This window comes from Eurosta solidaginis, chromosome 4 (genome assembly GCF_040869045.1).
Source record: "Eurosta solidaginis isolate ZX-2024a chromosome 4, ASM4086904v1, whole genome shotgun sequence".
In the NCBI taxonomy this organism is placed as follows: Eukaryota; Metazoa; Arthropoda; class Insecta; order Diptera; family Tephritidae; genus Eurosta; species Eurosta solidaginis.
The window spans coordinates 174395178-174418619 of NC_090322.1; the positions used below are offsets into that span (position 1 = coordinate 174395178).

At 36.3% G+C, this 23442-nt stretch overlaps 1 protein-coding gene across 1 annotated transcript in view; it reads right to left on the minus strand.

The window, feature by feature from the left end:
• Positions 1–5517: 5517 nt before the first annotated feature.
• The window catches only part of LOC137250655 (BTB/POZ domain-containing protein 7), a 97487-nt gene continuing 79562 nt past the window's right edge, over positions 5518–23442 (minus strand). Inside the window, exons 4-5 of the mRNA XM_067783830.1 lie at positions 21733–23394; positions 5518–21659 (exon numbers count right to left, since the gene is read on the minus strand). Coding sequence (XP_067639931.1) covers positions 21519–21659; positions 21733–23394 — 1803 coding nt within the window. The 3' untranslated portion in view covers positions 5518–21518. The remainder of the gene's footprint in view (positions 21660–21732; positions 23395–23442) is intronic.

A 23442-nucleotide genomic window follows, 5' to 3' on the forward strand; every position in this document is an offset into this window, starting at 1 on the left:
TACTTAAGCATTCGGTGAAATTTGAAGCTTCTAGTTGTTAAAATGGGGCAGAAATTACGAAAAGTTTCTTATCTGAACAATCGGTTGTATGAGATATATACTATATATACCACCGATCTATAAAATTTTTTCAAACAACACTGAATGCTCTATACTTAAGCATTCGGTGAAATTTGAAGCTTCTAGTTGTTAAAATGGGGCAGAAATTACAAAAGTTTCTTATCTGAACAATCGGTTGTATGAGATATATACTATATATACCACCGATCTATACAATTTTTTCATACAACAGTGAATGCTCTATACTTAAGCATTCGGTGAAATTTGAAGCTTCAAGCTGTTAAAATGGGGCAGAAATTACGAAAAGTTTCTTATCTGAACAATCAGTTGTATGAGATATATACTATATATACCACCGATCTATACAATTTTTTCAAACAACAGTGAATGCTCTATACTTAAGCATTGGGTGAAATTTGAAGCTTCTAGTTGTTAAAATGGGGCAGAAATTACAAAATTTTCTTATCTGAACAATCGGTTGTATGAGATATATACTATATATACTACCGATCTATATAATTTTTTCATACAACAGTGAATGCTCTATACTTAAGCATTCGGTGAAATTTGAAGCTTCAAGCTGTTAAAATGGGGCAGAAATTACGAAAAGTTTCTTATCCGAACAATCAGTTGTATGAGATATATACTATATATACCACCGATCTATACAATTTTTTCAAACAACAGTGAATGCTCTATACTTAAGCATTCGGTGAAATTTGAAGTTCAAGCTGTTAAAATGGGGCAGAAATTACGAAAAGTTTCATATCTGAACAATCGGTTGTATGAGATATATACTATATATACCACCGATCTATACAATTTTTTCAAACAACAGTGAATGCTCTATACTTAAGCATTGGGTGAAATTTGAAGCTTATAGTTGTTAAAATGGGGCAGAAATTACAAAATTTTCTTATCTGAACAATCGGTTGTATGAGATATATACTGTATATACCACCGATCTATACAATTTTTTCATACAACAGTGAATGCTCTATACTTAAGCATTCGGTGAAATTTGAAGCTTCTAGCTTTTAAAATGGGGCAGAAATTACGAAAAGTTTCTTATCTGAGCAATCGGTTGTATGAGATATACACTATATATACCACCGATCTATACAATTTTTTCATACAACAGTGAATGCTCTATACTTAGCATTCGGTGAAATTTGAAGCTTCAAGCTGTTAAAATGGGGCAGAAATTACGAAAAGTTTCTTATCTGAACAATCGGTTGTATGAGATATATACTATATATACCACCGATCTATACAATCTTTTCATACAACAGTGAATGCTCTATACTTAAGCATTCGGTGAAATTTGAAGCTTCTAGCTTTTAAAATGGGGCAGAAATTACGAAAAGTTTCTTATCTGAACAATCGGTTGTATGAGATATATACTATTTATACCACCGATCTATACAATTTTTTCAAACCACAGTGAATGTTCTATACTTAAGCATTCGGTGAAATTTGAAGCTTCTAGTTGTTAAAATCGGGCAGAAATTACAAAAGTTTCTTATCTGAACAATCGGTTGTATGAGATATATACTATATATAACACCGATCTATACAATTTTTTCAGACAACAATGAATGCTCTATACTTAAGCATTCGGTGAAATTTGAAGCTTCTAGCTGTTAAAATGGGGCATAAATTACGAAAAGTTTCTTATCTGAACAATCGGTTGTATGAGAAATATACTATACTAGCAGACCCGGCAGACGTTGTTCTGCCCTAAATTTGTTCTATCTGCATACATTTTAATAAGCTTTTTCCGTCTAACTCTGCTCTACACTTTTTCCTAAACTTTGTATTCACTCCTCCCTCCGTATTTTTCGCTTCATCTATCTCCATCTTCGTCTCATTCTATCTCTTTCTCAGTCTCCTTCTCTTTTTTTACTCTTCTCTCAAGTTTTTCTCATTCTTCTTCATCTCTTATTGCCAGTCCCAGAGTGTGGTATGTATTTTGTTCCAGTCCCATTCCGAGTCTCAGTCCCAGTCCCACTCCGAGTCTGAGTCTCAGTCTCAGTCCCAGTCCTAGTCCTAATCCCAGTCCCAGTCCGTCTCTGGTCTACTTCCCGGAAAAAGCATCGTAAATACTAATATAGGGAAATTTATATACCAAATTTCAGGCAAAGCGAATGGGACGTTTGTAAATAGGTATGTGGGTATTATTAATTCATGTCTTTATTTCGGCTTTGCATGCATATTTATCAGTTTTGCCTGGTTGATGCGGCTAAATCGAATATCACAAAGAAAATTAATTTAAAGCTCTCAGCAACAGCTTTCATTTGATATCAATAACACACACACATTCTAGGGGTATCCGGGTCCATGTTTTGGCCTATATCTCGAGACCCTAGTCACATCGGTGTAAAACTTACTCTGTACTAAAGCATACATCAACAGCTTCAATTTGATACCCATAATGAAAAAAAAAAACGTTCTAGTGTATCCGGGTCCACTTTTTGGCCTATATTAAAGCACACATCAACAGCTTCAATTTGATACCCATAATGTAAAAACACTATCTAGGCGTTCACGGGCCCACGTTTTGGCCTCTATCTCGAGACCCTAGTCACCCAGGGGTATGAAAACTACCCTTTACTAAAGCACTCATCAACAGCTTTCATTTGATATCGATATTGAATAAACACATTCTAGGGGTACCCAGGTCCACGTTTTGGGCTATATCTCGAGACTCTAGAATCCCAGTTGTATGAAAATTATCCTGTACTATAGCACTCATCAACAGCTTTCATCTGATATCCATATTGTATAAACACATTCTAGGGGTACCCGGGTCCACGTTTTGGGCTATATCTCGAGACCTTAGCCTCCCAGTGGTATGAAAAATAGATGTTGGCCGATTCTCAGACCTATTCAATATGCTCATAAAATTTCATGAGAATCGGTCAAGCCGTTTCGGAGGAGTACGGAAGCGAACATTGTGACACGAGAATTTTATATATAAGATTTTCTAAAAAAATCACAACTCAAGAATGGCTAAACCGATTTGGGATTTCAAAATCAACTAACCATCATATCTCCTTCCTGTATCTTCCCTAAAAATCTCATGGCAATCTTTCTATCCGTTCTCGAGTTATGGAGTGACAATCAAAATGTACCCTTCTTTTTATATATATAGATATACCACCGATCTATACAATTTTTTCAGACAATGAATGCTCTATACTTAAGCATTCGGTGAAATTCGAAGCCTGTACCTGTTAAAATGGGGAAGTAATTACGAAAAGCTTCTTATCTGAACAATGGGTTGTATAGGGGATATATGCTATAGTGGTCCGATCCGGCCGGTTGCGACAAATGTCTAATCGGACACCTAAATTCACCAGCTCACCAAATTTTATCAAGATATCTCAAAAATTGAGGGAATAGTTTGCATACAAACAGACAGAGGGGCAGACGGACATGGCTAAATCAACTCAGCTCTTCATCCTGATCATTTCGGTATACTTATTGGTGGGTCCATCTATTTTCCTTTAAGGACTTACAACTTTGAGATTCGTGACGAAGTTAATATATGTACCATTTCATTTTCATGAAATGTATAAAAATTGGTATAGAAAAATTAAATTGGAAAATCAAACAGTTCTCAAAAATTAGCAACCATTTTTTTATTCCTTCGTATTAATTAGCTGAAAAATAAAGAATGTTCATTTCTGTACATATAGATACTAAGCATGTACCTGTAATATAAGTAATCTGGAGTAAATTTCCAGAAGGGAATTCAGTCCTAGCTTCTCTCTCCCAATTTATGTCGTGCTCCTTTTAAGTTTTCAAAGAAATTGGTGGGGTTGGTCCTACGTGTGTTATGCCGACTCCTAATGACAGAAATTTTCCACGGCAGAAAAATACGGTCTTGAGCCCAGGATTTGTGGAGCAAGTGGAGCACGCTACAATATATATTATAAGGGAAATCGAAATTTAAAAAGCGTCCCGTAAAAACAATCTATTTTTAAACACAATTTTATTTTTCAAATAAACCTTGATACAACTACTACCAAATGTAGTATTTTTTTTTAATAGTTCAGCTGACTGATGAACAAACGGATGCTTTTTTGCGATTTTTCACACACATATTTTCCTATACTTTGGGCCATGTAGCTTTATGGATCTTTAAATGTTTAAATTTTGAGGTGGATATGAAAATATTTCGGATAGAATACTAAAATACTAATCGTCAGGCATGCACTCGACCGACCAATGAACCTGCTGCATGCGCCTTACCAACTCCTCGCCGCCGCATATGAATAGCTCCGCAGGCAATCCATCAGCGCCAGCCGCCTTGTTTTTTTTAACCCTTTCACGCGTATGGGACACCGAAAATATTTTCTTGTATAGCATGTATACATCAATATTTTCCAAGTTATCACAGAATAAATTCAGGCCATGAAATTGGCATTGCTCTAATCCTTCAATCGCGGTTATAGAATCATACCATATTGTGACGAATATTAGCATCCCTAAGCTGCTACTAAATAAATGCACAACAATATAGCAGCCACACTTATGTACAAGGCAACGAAGAGATACCTCACACACACAGATGCAGTCATCAGCCGAAGTAGTTAGTCACACATACACACGCATATGGCTATGGGAGAGGCGTAGACTACAGACATACTTGTATATAGCTAGTAACTAAACAAGCATGACATGCAACTGTTCTCGAAACAACTAGATCTCAGGAGAAGTTTTCGGACAAGGCAACAGAGAGTATAAACGCAGCGCAAGCTGGGGAATGACGAATCAGTTGTGATTTAAACACGCTATTGGTTGTGAAGTATAATTGTGAAGTACTACTGCCAAAGTAATCTAAATAAAGACCAGTTTGCAATACTGAATATTGGAGTGATTTATTCAACAGTTTGGCGAATCGAACGTTAGCAGAAGGTCCCAATAAACGGAATTTCCCAAAATGCGTTACAATATTGAACCAATTTTTATCGAGGGGGTTTTTCTATAAAAATAAAATTAAAGTTCTTGACGACTTATTAAATATGAAGGAAAAAATGAGTAAAACACCGTATCCAAAATTCCTTTATATTTCGGGTTTGAGTCACACGGGAACCATATTTATTATTGGGCCTATAAGAGATCTATTAAGGGTTTTCAAGTTTTTTAGGCTTAAGTATTTCATTTATGTTAAGAGAAAGCCATTTTAGTGTTCAGAACGTTTGTACAGCCCATGACCTAGTTATGAACGTGAAACAGTTAACCTGATTATTGCTATTTACGAATTACAGTTCAAAAATGACTCCAGAGTTCATGAATGACCCTGATAGTCAACGATGATCGAGCATCGCCCGCGGCTTATAATAAGGCCCAAAAAACAGTTTTCAAAAGGGATAGAGTTGAAATGAGTAGGGTGGTGTAGAACTTATACTGCTTTGGTGTGTTTAACCGGGGTTTGTTAGCAGCATGAATGAATACACCTTTTTTTGTACATTATGTCATTTTTATTTATTTTATTTTTTCGCTTCAAATACAACATTTCTTAAACGATATTCCGTATTGTTCTTGTTGTTTGTTCTTTTTTTTTTATTAATGTATCATATATTTATATATTAATATGTTGTATATGTATATAATTTATTAATTCAATATTTATATGCTAAATTTAATCCCCCTCTAAAGCGCCTCTAAATTTTTGTTGTTTAGTTCTAAATTATTCCATTTGAATGGATTGAGTTTTTGTTTACTTACATTACGCTTACAAAGTTATAACCTTTTTATTTGTTTTCTTTTTTCCCGTTATATATTAAATTTATTTAATACATAACTACATACATATTTATTTTTTTTATTAATGCATATTAATTAAGCAAACATATGTTAACGAACGATAGCATATATTGTTTAATTGTCATTAAAACTAAAAAAAAATACAATAAATATATTACACTTTTAATTTGAATATTTAGTATTATTAAATTAGTTTGACGATTTACCGATTTTTTTTTATAAATGTTTAACTAGGTATGTTTAAAATTAAAATTCTTTAAAATAAAGCTCATGAAATATGAAATTTTTATCAAAAATAATTTTATTGAATTTAATGTAGCAAATACCATGGCAGCCTTCCACCCTCAGTGTCTTCAACAACGTTTAGACGGATGCCATCTGCAGGGCACTTATACGACATGAAAACCGAAGACTCTTTGGTTGCATAGATCGATTCTATGCTCAGGAGTAGGGTGGTCAATGCAACTTTAGGAGCTGGCTCAGTTTGTAAAATGGCTGACAACAGAGGCACACCTCAGAGCGGCGTGCTATTGCCTCTTCTTAGGATACTGGTAGTTTATAAAATTTTAGAAATCTTTAGGGCGAAAGGAACGAGGCTAGTCGCATACGACTTTGTAATTTTGATCACAGACAAACTCCTGTCTGCGTTTATCGAGCTCAGGGATGCGACACTTTGCGACACTTCGCGATGGGCAGGACAAAATGGGCTAGGGGGTAAACCCAACAAAAACGGAACTTATCCTATTCACAAAAAAAAAAAAAAAAAAAAAAAATCCCCTCCTTTAACTTACCAAAACTAAACGACACACCAATAAATCTCTCGTCTAAAGCCAAATATCTTGGCATGATACTCGACTCCAAATTAAGCTGGAAAAGGAACCTTGAGATGAACTCAAAGAAAGCTGTGACACTGATAATGTCACCGAATATTATTAATGGAATGTACAACACACTCATTCGACCGATACTAACATATGGAGCTCTTTTCTGGCGGAAGGCGCCAGGAGAAAAGAGCAATCAACATAGGGTTGGGGTGCAAAGATTATCATGCCTTGGTGTTTTAGGCGCAGTGAGCAGCGCACCTCAGTTTAAGTTAAACGTAGTTTTTCACTTGACACCTCTTTAAGTTTTCGTGCAGGGATTGACCGTGAAAGGAGCTCTACGACTTACATAATCCAGGATGTGTGAATCAACCGCAAAAGTGCACGCGATAATAATATAGTTGACATAACAAGGTGACGATTAAACGGAATCACAACTGTCCTAAAGTCCGACACCGAGAATATCACCGCGGCTTTTGCGAAATGGTAGGAAGGCCTACACAGTGGTAGGGCATTACAATCTGCCCAAGCGGCTCGAAAATGGAAAAGGGAGCTGGAGCTGAAATGTACTCAAAGCATCTGTAGGTAAATCAATCGTATCGACTTCCTGAAGCCTGCAGTGAATGCTAGGCGGAGATCTATGCCATAGAGAGAGCAGAAATACTGCTCCAGGAGAGTATGGTTCCAGACATCAATGTAACGATTTTTGTCGAAAGTCAGGCCATTTAAAGACATTAGAACCCCTCTTGATGATGCGGAGCTGTCCATCCATAAGGCACCTAAATATCTCCCTTGGCAGGGAGCAAAGGGTACAGGGATATTGAAGAGAATAAAATCCGGCAAAGTACCATTTGTTGTTGTATCCTTTGCCGAATATAGATCCAGTACGTTCTGGTAACAAGCACTAAAGACTAGCTTAAGGTACTTAAGGTACTAGCTCGCCCATCTCCGGAACGATGTAGTATGACCACATGAAACCTTCTAGGCCGTACCGCCCTCCCACCCCCTAAATCTATGAACTTGGGGCCGCCAGAGCCTCGGCTGTTAAAAAAAAACAGGATTGGCCCCAGATAGGTCAGGTTAACCATCGGGTTGGAGAAGCTTAAAAGGGTTGCGCTACACAACCCCTTGAATCAATGTGGTATTTTACCTGCCGCGTGTATATTCTACATGCCCTCTAAATCGCTGGGGGCAAAGGACCATCAACATCGATAATGCCCACGAAAACCTTCGGGGAGCGTCTTTATTGCTACAACCAAATGAATTTGCAGAGGACATGGACAGCAAAGGTGTCGAAATGGACATAAGCGAGGCGGACAGCTCCGTACGACCGCCGCTGGGTTATCTCCTGAGGAAAATCGAGGAATATGAGATTAAGCAACCAACTCGCTGTGCACCAATCGAGATGATTGCGAAGTTTCGAAGTGCTTATGGCAATGTTTGGATAAGAAAGGAACTTGCTTCTGCTCAAGCTAAATAAATCTGCAGTGAAAGTACTAATAGGTGTCAGCTCAGGCCATTGCGCTATTGCGCCAATGCTACGATGGTGGTGCATACTATCAAGCTCCCTCTGCAGAATCTGTCAGGGTGAGGAGGAACAGGATTCGATTCATCACTTTCTCTGCCTATGTCCAGGACTTCAAACAAGACGACTCAGATTTCTAGGCGCAGCGACAGTCTGGCAGAAGTTGGGAAGGTGGATATTTAAGTCGTAGCTTAATAGTCGAATGCATTCATTGAACATTGAACATTGCCATTCAAAGGACGTGAGCTCAAAGTCCAGGAAAGATTTTTTTTCTGACGAAAGTTGTGTAGCAGGAGCAGCATTTCCTATCAGAAATTTTCCAAGCTAAACAAAGCGATTCTGGTCGAAAGGAAACCGACGTGTTCTCAATTTCGATCGATAGATTTTTGCGATTTTTATGCACAATTGCACGTCTTCTTGCCTCTGCATATCCGAAAACCATTGGTGCTGGAATTTTCTTCAAATTTTTGCACAATTTTAATTTAACTAAAACCAAAATAAATAAAAACAGCTGTTTCGCTTGATAATCGACTCGAAATGAAAACGATTCGAAATCGACTTCCAATCGATTTGTTTCAATCGGAATTGAGAACACCAAAAATAAATCGACTCGGAATCAGCCTCGTTTTACTTTTCAAAACGAGTCGGAATTCAGAACAGGCCTGATAATAGTAAATTTAATTTTTTTCCTAAAAAATGTGTCGCAGTCTTGCGTGCGTTGCAACGCCCACTTTTCCAAATAACGTTATATATGGGAGTTTCCACCAAATCTGACCCCTCTGAGCAAGTAAATAAATTGTATTTTGTACCATCTAAAAACGTTTACATGCGTTCAAGAAAGGCTACTCCATTATTGTTTCAAATTGTTTTTCAATTTGGATATTGGATTCTCCCAGCGTGTTAGGGGGTCAGAATATACCCGCGGTAGGTATGCCTGTCGTAGTAGGCGACTAAAATACCAGATTCCAGGGGTTGTGAAGCGCAACCCTTTCAGGTTGCCAGCGCAATATATAGCTTCTCCAAACCCAATTGTCAATCTCAGCTATCCGTAGCGAATCCTGTTTCATTAACAGCCGAGCCTCTGACGGCCCCGAACTCCTCATGGATCTAGGGGGTGGGAGGGCGGTATGGCCAAGAAGGTTGTTGTTGTTGTAACAGTGCTTCGCCCCATCCAATAGGTTCGACCGATCACAAGTTGTCATCAATCTCCTCTAACGGGAGTCCAAGGAAACTTGCTGTTTCAACAGGGGTGGGCCATAATGAGAGGGGTTCCACAATACAATTGAAGAGATGGTTGTTGTCATATGGGGACACGTTACAAGCAGGGCATATGTTTTGTATGTCGGGATTGATTCTGGATAGGTAAGAGTTTAACCTGTTACAGTATCCAAATCGGAGTTGAGCTGGAGTGACTCGCGTTTCCCTGGGGAGTGTGAGTTCCTCTTCTGCAAGTTTTGGGTATTGTTCTTTGAGTAATGGATTCACCGGGCAATTCCTGACATAAAGATCCGACGCCTGTTTGTGGACTTCACTGAGCACCTGCTTGTGTTTTTTGGCTTCACGGCTGTGTTCTCAGGTGCCGTATTTCCTCATAACGCTTACGGAGATGACTCCTTAAGCCCCTGGGCGGTGTTGGCTCATCAATCAGATGTCTGTTTGGATGCCCAGGTTTCTGGGTATTCAAAAGGAACTGTTTGGTTAGCATCTCATTTATCTCCCTGATGGGGAGTATTCTCGCCTCATTATGTAGATGGTGTTCTGTGGACATAAGAAGACAACCAGTGGCGGTTCTAAGAGCAATATTTTGGCAGGCCGGTAGCTTCTTTCAGTGAGTAGTTTTTAGGCTTGGTGACCACATAGAGGACGCGTAGCTTCTTTGTCTTTTCCCCAAATACTGCCAGCAGGAGGTTTGAGGATTTTATTACGGCTCTGGATTTTCGGTACAATTGCGGCTGCATGCTCACCAAAATGTAGATCCTGATCAAACGTCACACCCAAGATTTTGGGATGTGGGACAGTCGGTAGCGTAGTGCCATTGAAGTGGATGTTCCAAATGGTCGACATTTGGGACGTCCATGTTGTAAATAAGGTCGCGGATTATTTAGTCGGTGATAATGCCGAGATGGTCGGGCTTGGTACCGGAACGTACCGGATCTGCATCCGGCAAAGTACCATCAATATCGATAACACTCCCCAAGGCCTTCGGAAGGTGTCCTTATCGCTCCAACAACAACATGTCGCGACCGTAACATTTTAAAATGCTTGTAAATCAAAAAAGGTAAATAGTGGTTTTCTCTTTGAAGGCAGTGTTAATATGAAATTTTTCAAATTTAGATATGGTATCGTTGGGTGTAATTGCAAAGCGGGGTTAGTTGTCGTTGCTCCTACTAAACAAGGGCTTTTGTTTACAACCGATTATTGATTGATATTGATCGACTAGCCGATTATTCGAGTAGTAACTTTTGCACTGATTGAAAATCGATTAGCTGGTATTCGATTTTAACATAGCACTCGACTAACTGCTAACTAACTGGAGAGCATTCAGCGGTTACATTAAATAGTATGGTACCTCCAGCGGGAATGCTCCAATGAAACAATCGCGTTGAAAAGCTAAACCAACTAGGAGCACACAAAGAACTACTGTTGGCCTAGGTCACAGGGGAGTTGAGGGTAATGAGCACGCGAACAGCCTGGCCAGAGAGACAGCAACGACACGACCCATTGGATCCGAGCCGTTCCTGCCAGTAGGCCCACATGAGTTTAGGAGGCATTTATTAGTAGAAGAGAGAGAAAATAGGGAAGAACACTGGTGCAATATGCCAGGCCTGAGACAATCAAAAGTTACTGTTAGGGGGTTAGAGCACATCTCGATATAGGGCATTAATAGGCCTCTCGAAAGATAACCTAAGAACCCTAACAGCTATTCTTACAGGACATTGTAGACTGAACAGCCACATGCAGGAACTGGGCATACTATCGAACAACACATGCCGATTTTTTGATCGATCAGCGGAAACGGCGGACCATATCCTCCTGGAATATGACGCAATTTCAAGACCTAGGGCTAAGTTTATGATGGGCTCACCATGGCCAGAGCATTCTCACATTAAATCCTTCAAGCCAAGTGAACTGTGAGGGTTCATCAAGGAGGTCGGCTTGAATGAGGTGCTGTGAAGAAGATGAGGGCACAATAGATTAATGGTCGCAGTGCGATCGTCAATTAACTATCTATCTAACTGCTATCATTCGCATAGTGACAGTTTCGTTAATTTAAGGCTTTGTCGTTCCGACATTTTTTTATCCGATTAGTCGATAATCAAGAGCTGTATCAAATGTACAATAAACATACGGTGTCACCTTATTTGATGCAGCCACAAAAATAACATTTAAACGCCCTGAACTTTTGAACCAAAAAAGATATTTGTAAACATCAATTGGTTTAATAAAACTAGCATTATTTTCTACTTAAAGAACATGTCATGTATTGAAAATTTCTCACTTAATCCTTTCAAACCAATAAAAAATAAAAAAAACAGTATATTTCGTATGAGCAGTTTATTTGATGCACTCAGCTTTTAATGGTAGTGATCACGTTACTTTGACCCTTTTGGTAAAAAAAAAAATGACTGCCCTTAAAATTATTGTTTTTCGATTGAATTAGAACATTTTTTACGAACAAATTAATTTAAAAAAAATGGGACCGATGCGCCAGTGTAGATCAACGAGAGTTGGTAATTCACCACTTAGGAACCGGAAAAGTCAGCGCTCAATAGCTGAATGGTAAATATTCCATCGTCTACAGTTCAGCACGTAATCAAACGGTTTTTAAAAGAAATCCGTGAAAAAACAAGTCTAGGGCCCATTAAAATATTTACACAAACTGACGACCGATATATCGTTAGAAAAATTTGTGAAAATCCCAATGTCGGCACAAAAATTGGCTGATCAAATGAAGAACTTCCTAATGCATCAACAATCCGCAGTATCTTACCATCACATGCTTCATGGTCGAGTTTCACTCAAAAAGCCGTTCATTAATTCAAAAAATTAGGTTGGTCGTTTGAAATCTGCCAAAAACCACCTTTTGAAGGTTTCAACATTTTGGAAAACTGTAATATTTTCTGATGAGTCCAAATTTAATATATTTTGGTCGGACGGAAGGTCGATGGTTTGACGTAAGCCCAACAAACCACTTGATACGAAGAATTTACGTGCGTATGTGAAACCAGACCTGTTAAATAATGATTACTAATGGTAATGAATAGCCGTTCCATTTCTTATTTTCTTTAAACGCCATTTAATGATTACTTGCCATTATTTTCCATTTTTAATGATTACGTTTCAATTGATTAAAAAAATAATCAAAAAAATCATGATTTTTTACGATAATTGAAAAAAATCAGATAAAATCAAAAATAATCAAAAGTAATGATTATTTTTTTTTTTACTTTTTTTGATTTTTTTCCGCTTTGTTGAAAGAAAAGTTCTCGTTTGTTGCATGCATACAAGTATATTTTAGGATGCAATAGTAAATCGTAAGCGCTTATCGAGGCGAATATATACATGCAACATATAGGGCGAATAGTATATGAGCGTTGATTCAAACATATTCTCAGGTAAGTATATACACATGCGCATTATTACATTCATTATATAAAATAATAATGGTTTCATCCTTAAATCAAGCTAATTTTGTTTTGTATCTAAAATTAATATCTCTGCTATTTTGGATTAAGTTATGGCTATGCACTGATTGTTTTGTAATCAAAGTTTATCATATTGTTCGCTTTATTTTAGTAACATTGGTTTCATATCATCGCCACTATGTGAGTGTTCTTTGTCCCATTTAGTGAGCTTTATCATAAATAAGCATTTTTTTCGGTAATACATTTTGAACGACTCAAAATTTTTGTTTTCCGCCTTCGGATTATTAATACTGACGTCAAGCTTAGTCTTTCAGGACACGTATTAGCAGTCGACCGCTGTTATAGACTTTTAAAATGTGATAAGATCATACGCCTAATAAATACATTACAAAAACGTACTGGTCACTGCGTCATCTACAACATACATTACATCTCACGAGAGCCCTCTACTGGGCAAACAGCTCCCCGATGAGCATTTCCCGTCGGCTCCTATATGAGTGCTTCACGTCGGCTCCTTATGGGCACATAGCTCTTTTCTGAGCAATTCTCGTTCTTCAGATATCCTCACGACGGCTGCCTGCTTGGGCATACGTATAAGAATTGATGCACAACAATCTGTCCTTATAAATTTGTAGAATAAATATGTTATTTATATCGCATATACTACATATTTTAAGTAAATTGAACATTTTAGTCTGTATAAATTTTTAAATTGTAGACTAATGAATAAATAAATACATAAATATATTTGGCGACCTTTATGTTACTAAACTTTATTGTTAGGCTGGCTTAAGGTCAATTTTCGTAAAAAATAAAACACGTTTTTCTTTTAACCATTTAATTAATTAATTTTTTATTATTTTCTCATGCTTGAAGTTTGTTAATTTGTGTTTTATTTATGTTTTTATCAACAGTTTTACCCTGAAGACGGTTACCGTGGAGTAACCGGAATATATTGGTTAACAGAAAAACACTTGTGTTTTATTTTTTACGAAAATTTACCTAAAGCCAGCCTAACAACAAAGTTTAAATAAATAAATAAATACGAGTATATATATATATATATATATTCTTGGAAAATATCCAACCATGTCGAAAAAAAAATAATGTATGATAGGCAAACAAATATGTTTGGAATTTCCATTTTTAGTACTAAAAATATGGCTCACTTTGCAAACCATAAAATTTTATAGATTCTAGACGTAATCATAAGGAATTAAAAAACAAGTTTCAACCTAATGTACATGGACATATGTTAATAAGTTTATCTGGGATATAACAACTTTTGGTTAGACAACTGATCATTATGATGAATGACAACTTAGAGGATCGCTCCAGTTGGAAGTGAAGCTATCAACCTAAGTAGTATTACACATACTATTGTTTTGTCGTAAAACAATACGCGGTTACATCTATAGACACGATAATTTGTAGGTGGGTATGTACATACCCATACATCCACCGATGTACTTGTATGTACAAAATAATCAGTGCATAGCCATAACGTAATCCAAAATAGTGGATATACAAAATTGGCTAGACTTAAGGACGAAACCATAAAGGATCGTTGCTAAATGCAAGCTTTTGGACGCCAACCTATGAATCCAACATTTTTTTACATATTGTCTGGGTAATTAGAAAAACCGCCATTTCGATCTCACGTTATTTTATAAAATGAGTGTAGTAAAATATGCAGATGTGTGTATAATTACCGGAGAATATGCTTGAATCAATGATCATATACTATTCGCCCTATATGTTGCATCCAAAAATGTACTTGTATGTAGAAATTATCCTGTGCATGCAACAAACGAAAATTTTTCTTTCAACAAAGCGGAAAAATAATCAAAAAAAAATCAAAAATAATAGAAAAAATCAAAAATAATCAAAAGTAATCATTTTGTATGTAGTCATCAAATAATCATTTTGATTATTTTGATTTTTTTTTGATTTTTTTTAATAATCGGAAAAAATCATTTTTTTTTTTTGATTTTTTTCTAATGGTAATCAATTAGTACACCTATCTCCCGATTTACACGGTACTTGTTTTACACGATTTCGCTTTTACACGGTTCATAAATCAGCAAAATTTGAAAAACTCCGAAGATTCACAAATCATTAAAAACCTTTTTGAGTCCCCTTGGCAACACTGATTGCAATATTGAGGGATTCCCCTTATTGTGAATATGTATGTACATAACCAAACGCAGAGTACATATGTAGTTCATGTGGAAGGAAAGTCGTTTGATCAAAATTTGAACAAAAAGCCATAACTTTTACTATTATTGCGAGTTTTTTTGGTTTGAAGTGGTAAGTTATCGATTGAATTATCTTTTCGTGAACCTTCATTAAGATGTTTTAGTTTTGTTTTATTTAAATAAATGACTGAATTGGGTAGTTTTTTCGCTTTACACGTTTTTGTATAGGAAAACGAAGATTTCACTTTACACGGTTTTGTCTGGAACCGATCTTCCGTGTAAATCGGGGGATAGGTGTAATTGCTTTTTTTCGAAAAACACTTGAAATAATCATTGGCCATTAAAATATGCATCTAATTAATTGATTACTGATGCTACTTCCAATTTACAGGTCTGTGTGAAACACGGCGGTGGGAGTGTTATGGTTTGGCATGCAGCCAAAGGCGTTGGAAACGTTGTTTTTTTGATGGAATCATGGATAAGAACATGTATCTTAACATTCTAAAAGAAAACTAGCTTCAAAATGCTGAAAAACTGGGTCTGCGGAGGAACTTTAGATTTTATGAAGACAATGACCCGAAATATAAATCAGGAATTGTGCAGCAGTGGTTGTTATGGAATTGTGCCCACGTAATGGAACCACCAGCGCAGTCTCCTGACTTAAATGTCATTGAGGGGTTATGTTCCTTACTAGAAAAAGATATCCGAAAATACCATATTTCTAGCAAAGAAACCCTCAAAGCAGCACTTCTCGAAGAATGGTCAAAAATTTTACCGGATTTAACCGAAAAACTTTTCAGTTCAATGGAGGATCGTCTAAAATCAGTTATCTCACAAAACGGTTACCAGACAAAGTAGTGAGTTTACTTATAAATTCAAGAATTCGTTTTTGTTTCACTCTTTTATTGCTGCATCATATAAGCTGCTCATATGAAATATACGGATTTTTCATTACTTTTTTTGTTTTTAAGTACTAAATAAGGAACATCTAGTACTTGAAATTATTTAAAAAAAATGCTAATATTACTATGCCTTTTAATTTTTTGAATATCTTTTTTTAATCAAAAGATATGGGCTTTGAAAGATTATTTTTGTGACTGCATCAAATAAGATGACACTCACTGTATGTATATCCCATACAGCTGATTGTTCAGATTTTATAAAATTTTAAAATTTCCTTAGATTACTGTTCAGCTCCATTTATGCAAGGTATGAGGTAGAGCTCGGACTATTTTTTTAATCGATTAACCGACTTATTCGGTTCTGACAGAAGTCGACTACTGTTATTAGGTTAGCAATTTTCGCGTAGTCGAAGCTGTCGACTAATCGATAAACCATTCACTTTCAATTGCTCGGTTCATAGTATGATATGTATGATATGTATGAGAAGAAAACAATTCCTTTCTCTTTCTAATACACTTCCGTTTGACACTTCGGTCAGTGTCAAACTATTGTGGAACTCAGTGGAACCTGCGTGGAACATGCGTTTGACACTGAACGAAGTGTCAAAATTACCGGGGTTGCTGTCGTGGAAAGCGACGCAGGGAAACAAAAAAAGGAGCGGAATATCAGATATGGGTTGTTGTGATGGTAAATTTTTTTGAACAAATTTAGTATGAGAATGTAGTGCACCTATATGGGTCCTACAGAAAATTATACAAAAGCCTTGAATTGGGGTATCTGTGGGCGCGTAGTTATTCCAGTATTAAGAATACAAACACAGGTGCTAAGTTTTTCTACCCGTTCAAAAGTTCTCCGCGAAAAACAGTTTGAAACCGAGGTCGACTGCAATAATCCGTCCAAAAATGTGGAAAGAGAAATGAAAAGACGCGTTTTGTCCTGTTATCAATAGTCCAGACTCGAAAAAGTATTCGAATTATTGGAAGCGAGGCAAAAACGCGTCTATTAATACCTTCCCCGACGGTTTTGGTCGTGTTTTAGCAATCGTCCCCGGTAATAAAGTATCACAATTTGTTAATTAAAATTGTCCAAAACATATGGATTTTAAAGAGAGATGTAATTAAGTGCTCGTTTGAAAGTAAATTTTTGATTAACCGAATATATGTACATAGTTAGATTTTTTACATTTAGAAATGTATGTGAATTAAAATCAAATTAACTGTGACATATTGCAATAGCACTTTCGGGGGCAATATCATTACATAAAAAAATGTTCCAAATGAATAATTTATTTTTCATTGTCATTTGTTACATTGACAATAAAATCCAACGTATCAAGCAAAACGTAGTAGATTTTTGACTATTAAACATTCAATAAAACAATATTCAGATAATTAGGAATTAAATTTTTGTATTGAATATTGAGTTTAAGAGGGGCTTTAATGTAGAAAATTTTACTAATTATTTTATTAACCCTCCGTGTGAAATTGGTAAAAGCGATTTCGAAAAAACAAAACACTTTAACAAGGTTACAATCGGAAAAGTTTTAACGTTGTATTTTTTTGTGATATTCCAGAAATAATGAGTTTTACATAAAATAGATCGATAATGAAGAATATGTCGTTACATAAATACTTGAGAAACTTTGCATATACTGGAAATTTTTGAATAGAGCCATTCAAGGCGATTTTATACAAGGTAATGGCAAAGCGAATTCAATCTAATTCGCCATGCAGAAGAACGTCAAATCAAATGAAAACTAGTATTGATTTCGATTAACTGACATCTTGCTGTGCCAAGACATTGCTTGAATATTATGAAGAAGAAGCAATCAGCTGATGGGATTACACCACCCGGTACTGAAGTCGCATTGGAACCATTTTTCACAATTCGCTCGCAATTTTGACGTTATGCACTTCTTTGCTTATTATTATCACTCGAATGTTGAAAATATGTATCTTTATCTAGCAGTTTATACACTTACAAATACATACAAGATGCTATATTTATATAAGTTAATTATTATAATTTTTAATAATATGTAACTAAATAATATACGTTAATTTGTGTCTATAAACAAGATTAGATTTTAATATTCATACACTATATACAATATTCTTGTTCACAAATTAAATATTTTCTTTGCAACACTTTTGTTATTCTTCTTTGCATTTAGTTATATTGGTTTTATTATTATTTTTTTTTCAATAAGCGTTACTTTGAATGAATTCTTTTTTTTTTTTTTTGATTTCGTAATTTACATTAGTTTACAATGGAACATTGACGAGCGTAATTTAAAGACGATGCAAGATAAGCCATCTCTCTGCTTTATTTGATCGCTTAATTGTTTGGCAAATAGCTTAAGCACACGGAAGTTATTGCAAGCGAGGTTCTTGATTTTTTTAATTTTTAACAAGAGCGCACCAATGAAGGCTTCCAATAAGCACAAAAAAATTACCGAAAAAATATATCAAATATTTTTAATCTAACTATACATTTTATGAAAGCTAAACTAAATATTTCCGCTGAAAACGGATATGACATTTAACTCAGTCTAAAAAAAGAAAAAGTTAGAAATTCGAACATTTTCGAAATTTGATTTTCGAAACTCGCAGATTTTCGAAGTTCTTCTTATTTGGCATACTTGCAGGGGTCTTTCAAATTAAAAATAAAATATAAATAAATTTTTTTCGATATTCGAATATTTTTGAAGTTCAAATATTTTTGAAGCCGAAACATACATTTCGAGAAATAATTAATTTAAATAATACACGTACTTTTCGAAACACTCCTTACATATGTATAACAACCGTACAAAGACACGAATCGGTAGTTTTGAAATTTTTTACAGAAAAGGACTTTATGAGATGTTTGCTCTATTTGTTTTTGACAGCTGTTCTACCCTGCACTTATTTCGCTATATATTATTCAATATACATTTGAAATTTACACATTTTTAATAAGTCTAGACCTGCTTTCAAAACTGTTTCGATTTAGAGTTAATTTGTCAACATATTGTGAGTTTATGAAGCTAGATGCAAGTGGGCCTTTTAGTTTATGAGTAAATGTTTCGTTTGTTTGGTTACGATTTCAAATATTTCTAGACAACAGCTGATTTCGATATTGTTTTCTCTGTTTTTCTTCTTGTTTCAATTCGATCCCAACTACACTGAAAGAAATGGTGCTAGTAAAATCAACAAATCGATTCTGTTGTTCTCGACTTAACGGAGATTCGGTGAAATTGATCGAATTATAGTTAATTCGACCGATTTCTTTGTCAAGCGAACAAATTATCCAGTCATTTAAACAGAAGAGAAATTGTCGCTCTTAAGTTAACAAAATTCTGTAAAATTGACAGATTCCTAATCAATCTAACTGATTTTTCTGTTAACACAACTGATCTCACTGGTCATTTCAACAGCGAACAACAGTCAATACATGAGCAAATATCAAAAAGAATTTTGCGCTCACTGCGCTCTCTACTTTGTACTTATGACGATGGTTCCACACCAAAATAAGAAATCCACCACGAATTTTCACTCACGCGAACGAATCTAATAAGATAATAAAAACATCCTTTTTTAATGTTGACGTTTCCGACAGCATAAAAGTTTGAGTTGTTTTGGAATCGTTTCAAAATAAAGTGTTACGAGAATTAAACTTGCCGAATTACATGTAAAGTTACTCCAATGGTGAGTTACCTTCCAGCAATTTCATTCTTTAGCTTACAAGTTCTCTATTTAAAATGTCATGTCAAACATTTATACTACAAGTTTTGTTAGAAAAAATCACGCGTGGCAACTCTACATGCGAGAGAAGAAATTGAGAATAAGCTGCGGCGAAGTTCAAAACTATACATTAAATAAATTATAAAAAATAAAATTTGGTGAAAGTACGTTTAACAGAACAAAGTAATAAAGTGTATTATGTTTAATTGTAGAGTTGAAATAAAGTTCTTGAAGCCGCCGCCAATGTGGTCTAACAAACGGTACATGCTCTTATTTTCGCTAGAGCGTGTACTAACGCGTGTGTGAATACGTATGTAGCATATATACATATATATATGTAGCAACCATGCGTATTCATGTATTCACTTATTTACGTATGTATATATATGGCAACATACTTTCGTACAAAGCTTTTGATGGGGATTCGGAACAAGTTTTGTTTATTTGAATTCAGATTTAAGTTATGTACTATTATTTTAATTAATATTACTAAATATAGCAATAAAATCATTAGAAATGTAATGTACTTATGTGTAATTTATACAAATAAAAAAAAACCACGTCAGTTTAAATATATATTTATCCGGCTTTTATTTTTTCCAGAGGTATTAATGTCATATGAACAGAAAACTCTGTTGATGTAAAAGTTTACGCTATTAATCTAGTAAAACAGAAATATCTGTTATTTCAATAGATTTCACTGGTAGTGTCATTTCGACAATAAACTCTGTTAATTTAACAGTTTCCACTGGTAATTTCAAAGGAACAGAAATCCCTTTCATATTAACAGTTTTGATTGGTATTCTTAGAGCGACAGTAATAATTGTTCATTTAACAAATCTATGGGTAAAGTATAATGAAACAACTTTTTTTGTTTTTTTGACTACTACAACATCTTGTTACGATGGATAAAAATTGACAGAAATTTCGGTTGAATTGACCCGTATGTCGGTTGATTTTAACAGTCTTTTTCTTTCAGTGTATGAATACGAAATTTCGATTAAAAAATAATAAAAATATTGAGGGAAACGTTCATTTCGCTATCGTGTGCCTTGGCTGTAATATATTTACTATTGTTAGATACAATTTTCATTATATGCGAGTGTATCGTTTTTTTATTTTGTTGCTATATTTGGTATCCCTTATTTTAGCTTTAATTTGAATTTTGAGTGCAAATAATTCACATAAATGTCCTCTCTACCTAGTATACGGTATTGTGCAATACAACAACAACGCGAAGTATTGGCGGGCTTCACAAATGGGGTAATCACAGTTTGGTGGTAAAATTCAGCTCTGACAACTATCTTTGTGAAAACAAAGAAAGTAAACGGAGTGTTAAGTGTGTGAAAGTTAATAGGCGGCAAGGTTAACAACACGAAACTGTGATCATTCGAAATATTTATTCTTTAAGAGCTTCTTAGATGGCGGTGTAATGGTCAGATTGAGAGTGAAATTCGACGAAAACTGCAAACTTCAAATCGAGCTCGAAGAGTTTTTACCTGGCGCTGCCGAGCATAAAAGGTCGAAAGGTTTATCTCAATGCTGCATTGTACCGGTAAGTTACACGTTAATCAAGAAGTTTCAAATCGTTTTCGTTAAAACACTTGCGAATATTCTTGTTATGGCAGTTATCAATCTTTTAAAGGAGCGCAATAGTATCGTTTCACTTGTTGAACATTCTTCGTTTAACCTCATCAATATTTCGTGTTGCGTATGTATGGCAAAAAACAGTAATTCATTTTATTTTATTGTAGAGGTTTTCGCCCTTGCGATTGCACATAATTTTGTTGCAAATAAAAATTGTATTTTCTATCTCAAAAAGGCATGCTAAAATAAAGGCCCTGATCAGGGGCCACTCGCAAACTCTATAAAAATCTGGGAGGCCCGGAATTGTAAGTCCCCGGTGGCGGATGCGGTGCTGGTGAATGTTGACTCTGACGCAACATATCGAATGGTGAGTTCGAACGTTGCATGAAATGATGATAATTGCTATGCGTTAGTTGTTGCTAAAGATTTAAATAAATTTCGAAAATATAATTATATATTTTAACATAAACTCAAACTCAGCGTGTAACTCACCTGTAAACCACGCAAACCCATTGGTCCAGCAGCACCAGCAGATGCACCCCCACCGCCCATTATATGACTTGGTCCATCACCCAAATCCAATTGAAGACTTTCATGCATATCACCATTATTACCGCTATTCGAGGTATTCGCCAAATGCAGCTGACCTAACGAAGCTGTTGCCATAGCAACGTCGGGCATCATGTCTGACAAATGACCACCGTTGACACCATCGCCGCCATAACCAACTGCACCGGCACCACCGTCAGCACGACCGACATCAATACCCAGTGCACTACCATGCGGAAAACGATAATCCCCTTCTGTGATGAGAGCAGGTAAATCACTTCGGCGATGCCCCGATGCTGAGAGACGAGCGTAATTTGCTTGCAAACCACCACCTCCAGCACTACCGATATTTGTGGGTATACCAGCGCCTAAAGTACCACCTAAACCTAATAAACCACCAGGATGTTGACGCGGGAAGGTTAAATTCCGGCTATAGCATGGTTGTATGCCTTCGCCAGCACATGTCGAAGATGCAGCCGATGAACCAACTGAAGTACAATGAAAACCACCAGGTGTAGTTAATCTTTGCACAGATCCTGCTGCCGCCGCTGGTGATGGTGGCGGCGTTTGATCGTCATCTTCAATTAAATTCGTATCGGTTTGTGTGGTCGATGCAATTCCGACACAGCTTACACTATCCTCAGTCATATTTGTTACAGCTGCGGCCGCAGCATTTTGTTTACTTAGCAAAGATGTTTCAAGTAAATCTGAAACTGCATCTGGTAAATTGAATTCGCGTACAACACGCAAACGTATCTGTCGATCAATTTCATGCTTCGATGAAAGCGGCAACAATAACGCACGTTGGCACATCGGTGACTGATGCAATTTATGTTCACGCTTTAATAATGCTGCTAAAGTTTGCGTGTCCGGGGGCGGTATAGCAGCTGCAGCTGCCAGTATGTTAACACTCTCTTTTCCACTTACTGCTGCTGCTGTAGCTACATTTGGTTTGATGGCAGCGTTTATGCGTGATACCATATAGAGAGTATCTGGAATGTCGGGCAGATGTCGTGATCGTCGCATACGCATCAATTCCGCTTGATGATGTGAGGATGCCATACGATCCTCTAAAAGCACTTTAACTTCTTCGAAGTATGGCATGAAGAGACGTGGGCGAACAAATAAGCCTTGATTTTTACCACCACGTATCCAAGCGTTCACACGTAAATTCTCTCTATCATCACTTATCATGTGCGATGGTGGCGTACTCACTAGTCCACGCCTGATAGCTTGGGTTAGTACTTCACTATTTGGCGGCAAAACATGATCCATACGCACTAATGGCAGCAGCTCGGAGAGGATTTCACGCAGCTCCACATCGCTCAAATCACGTTTTTTTACACCTTTTCGTGTTACCGAATGTGCGGTATGTGACAAAATATTTGGTTCACGATCTTCCATACGCCTTATGAGCTCCTGCTCTCCCCATTTAAGCACAGCCTGTAGTACTTCGAGCTCGGATGCTTGCAAAAAATTACTCTGCAACACATGTATCAATTGAGACTTGTCCAGTTGATGCAGCACCGGTGAAGCACTAACAGCCGAGAATTCTTCTCGCAGATACTGGCACGCTTGTCTATATACCCATGCTGAACCGTGGGGCTATAAAAAAGGTTTTTTAATATTTAATATTCTTCAAGAGTACTTTTA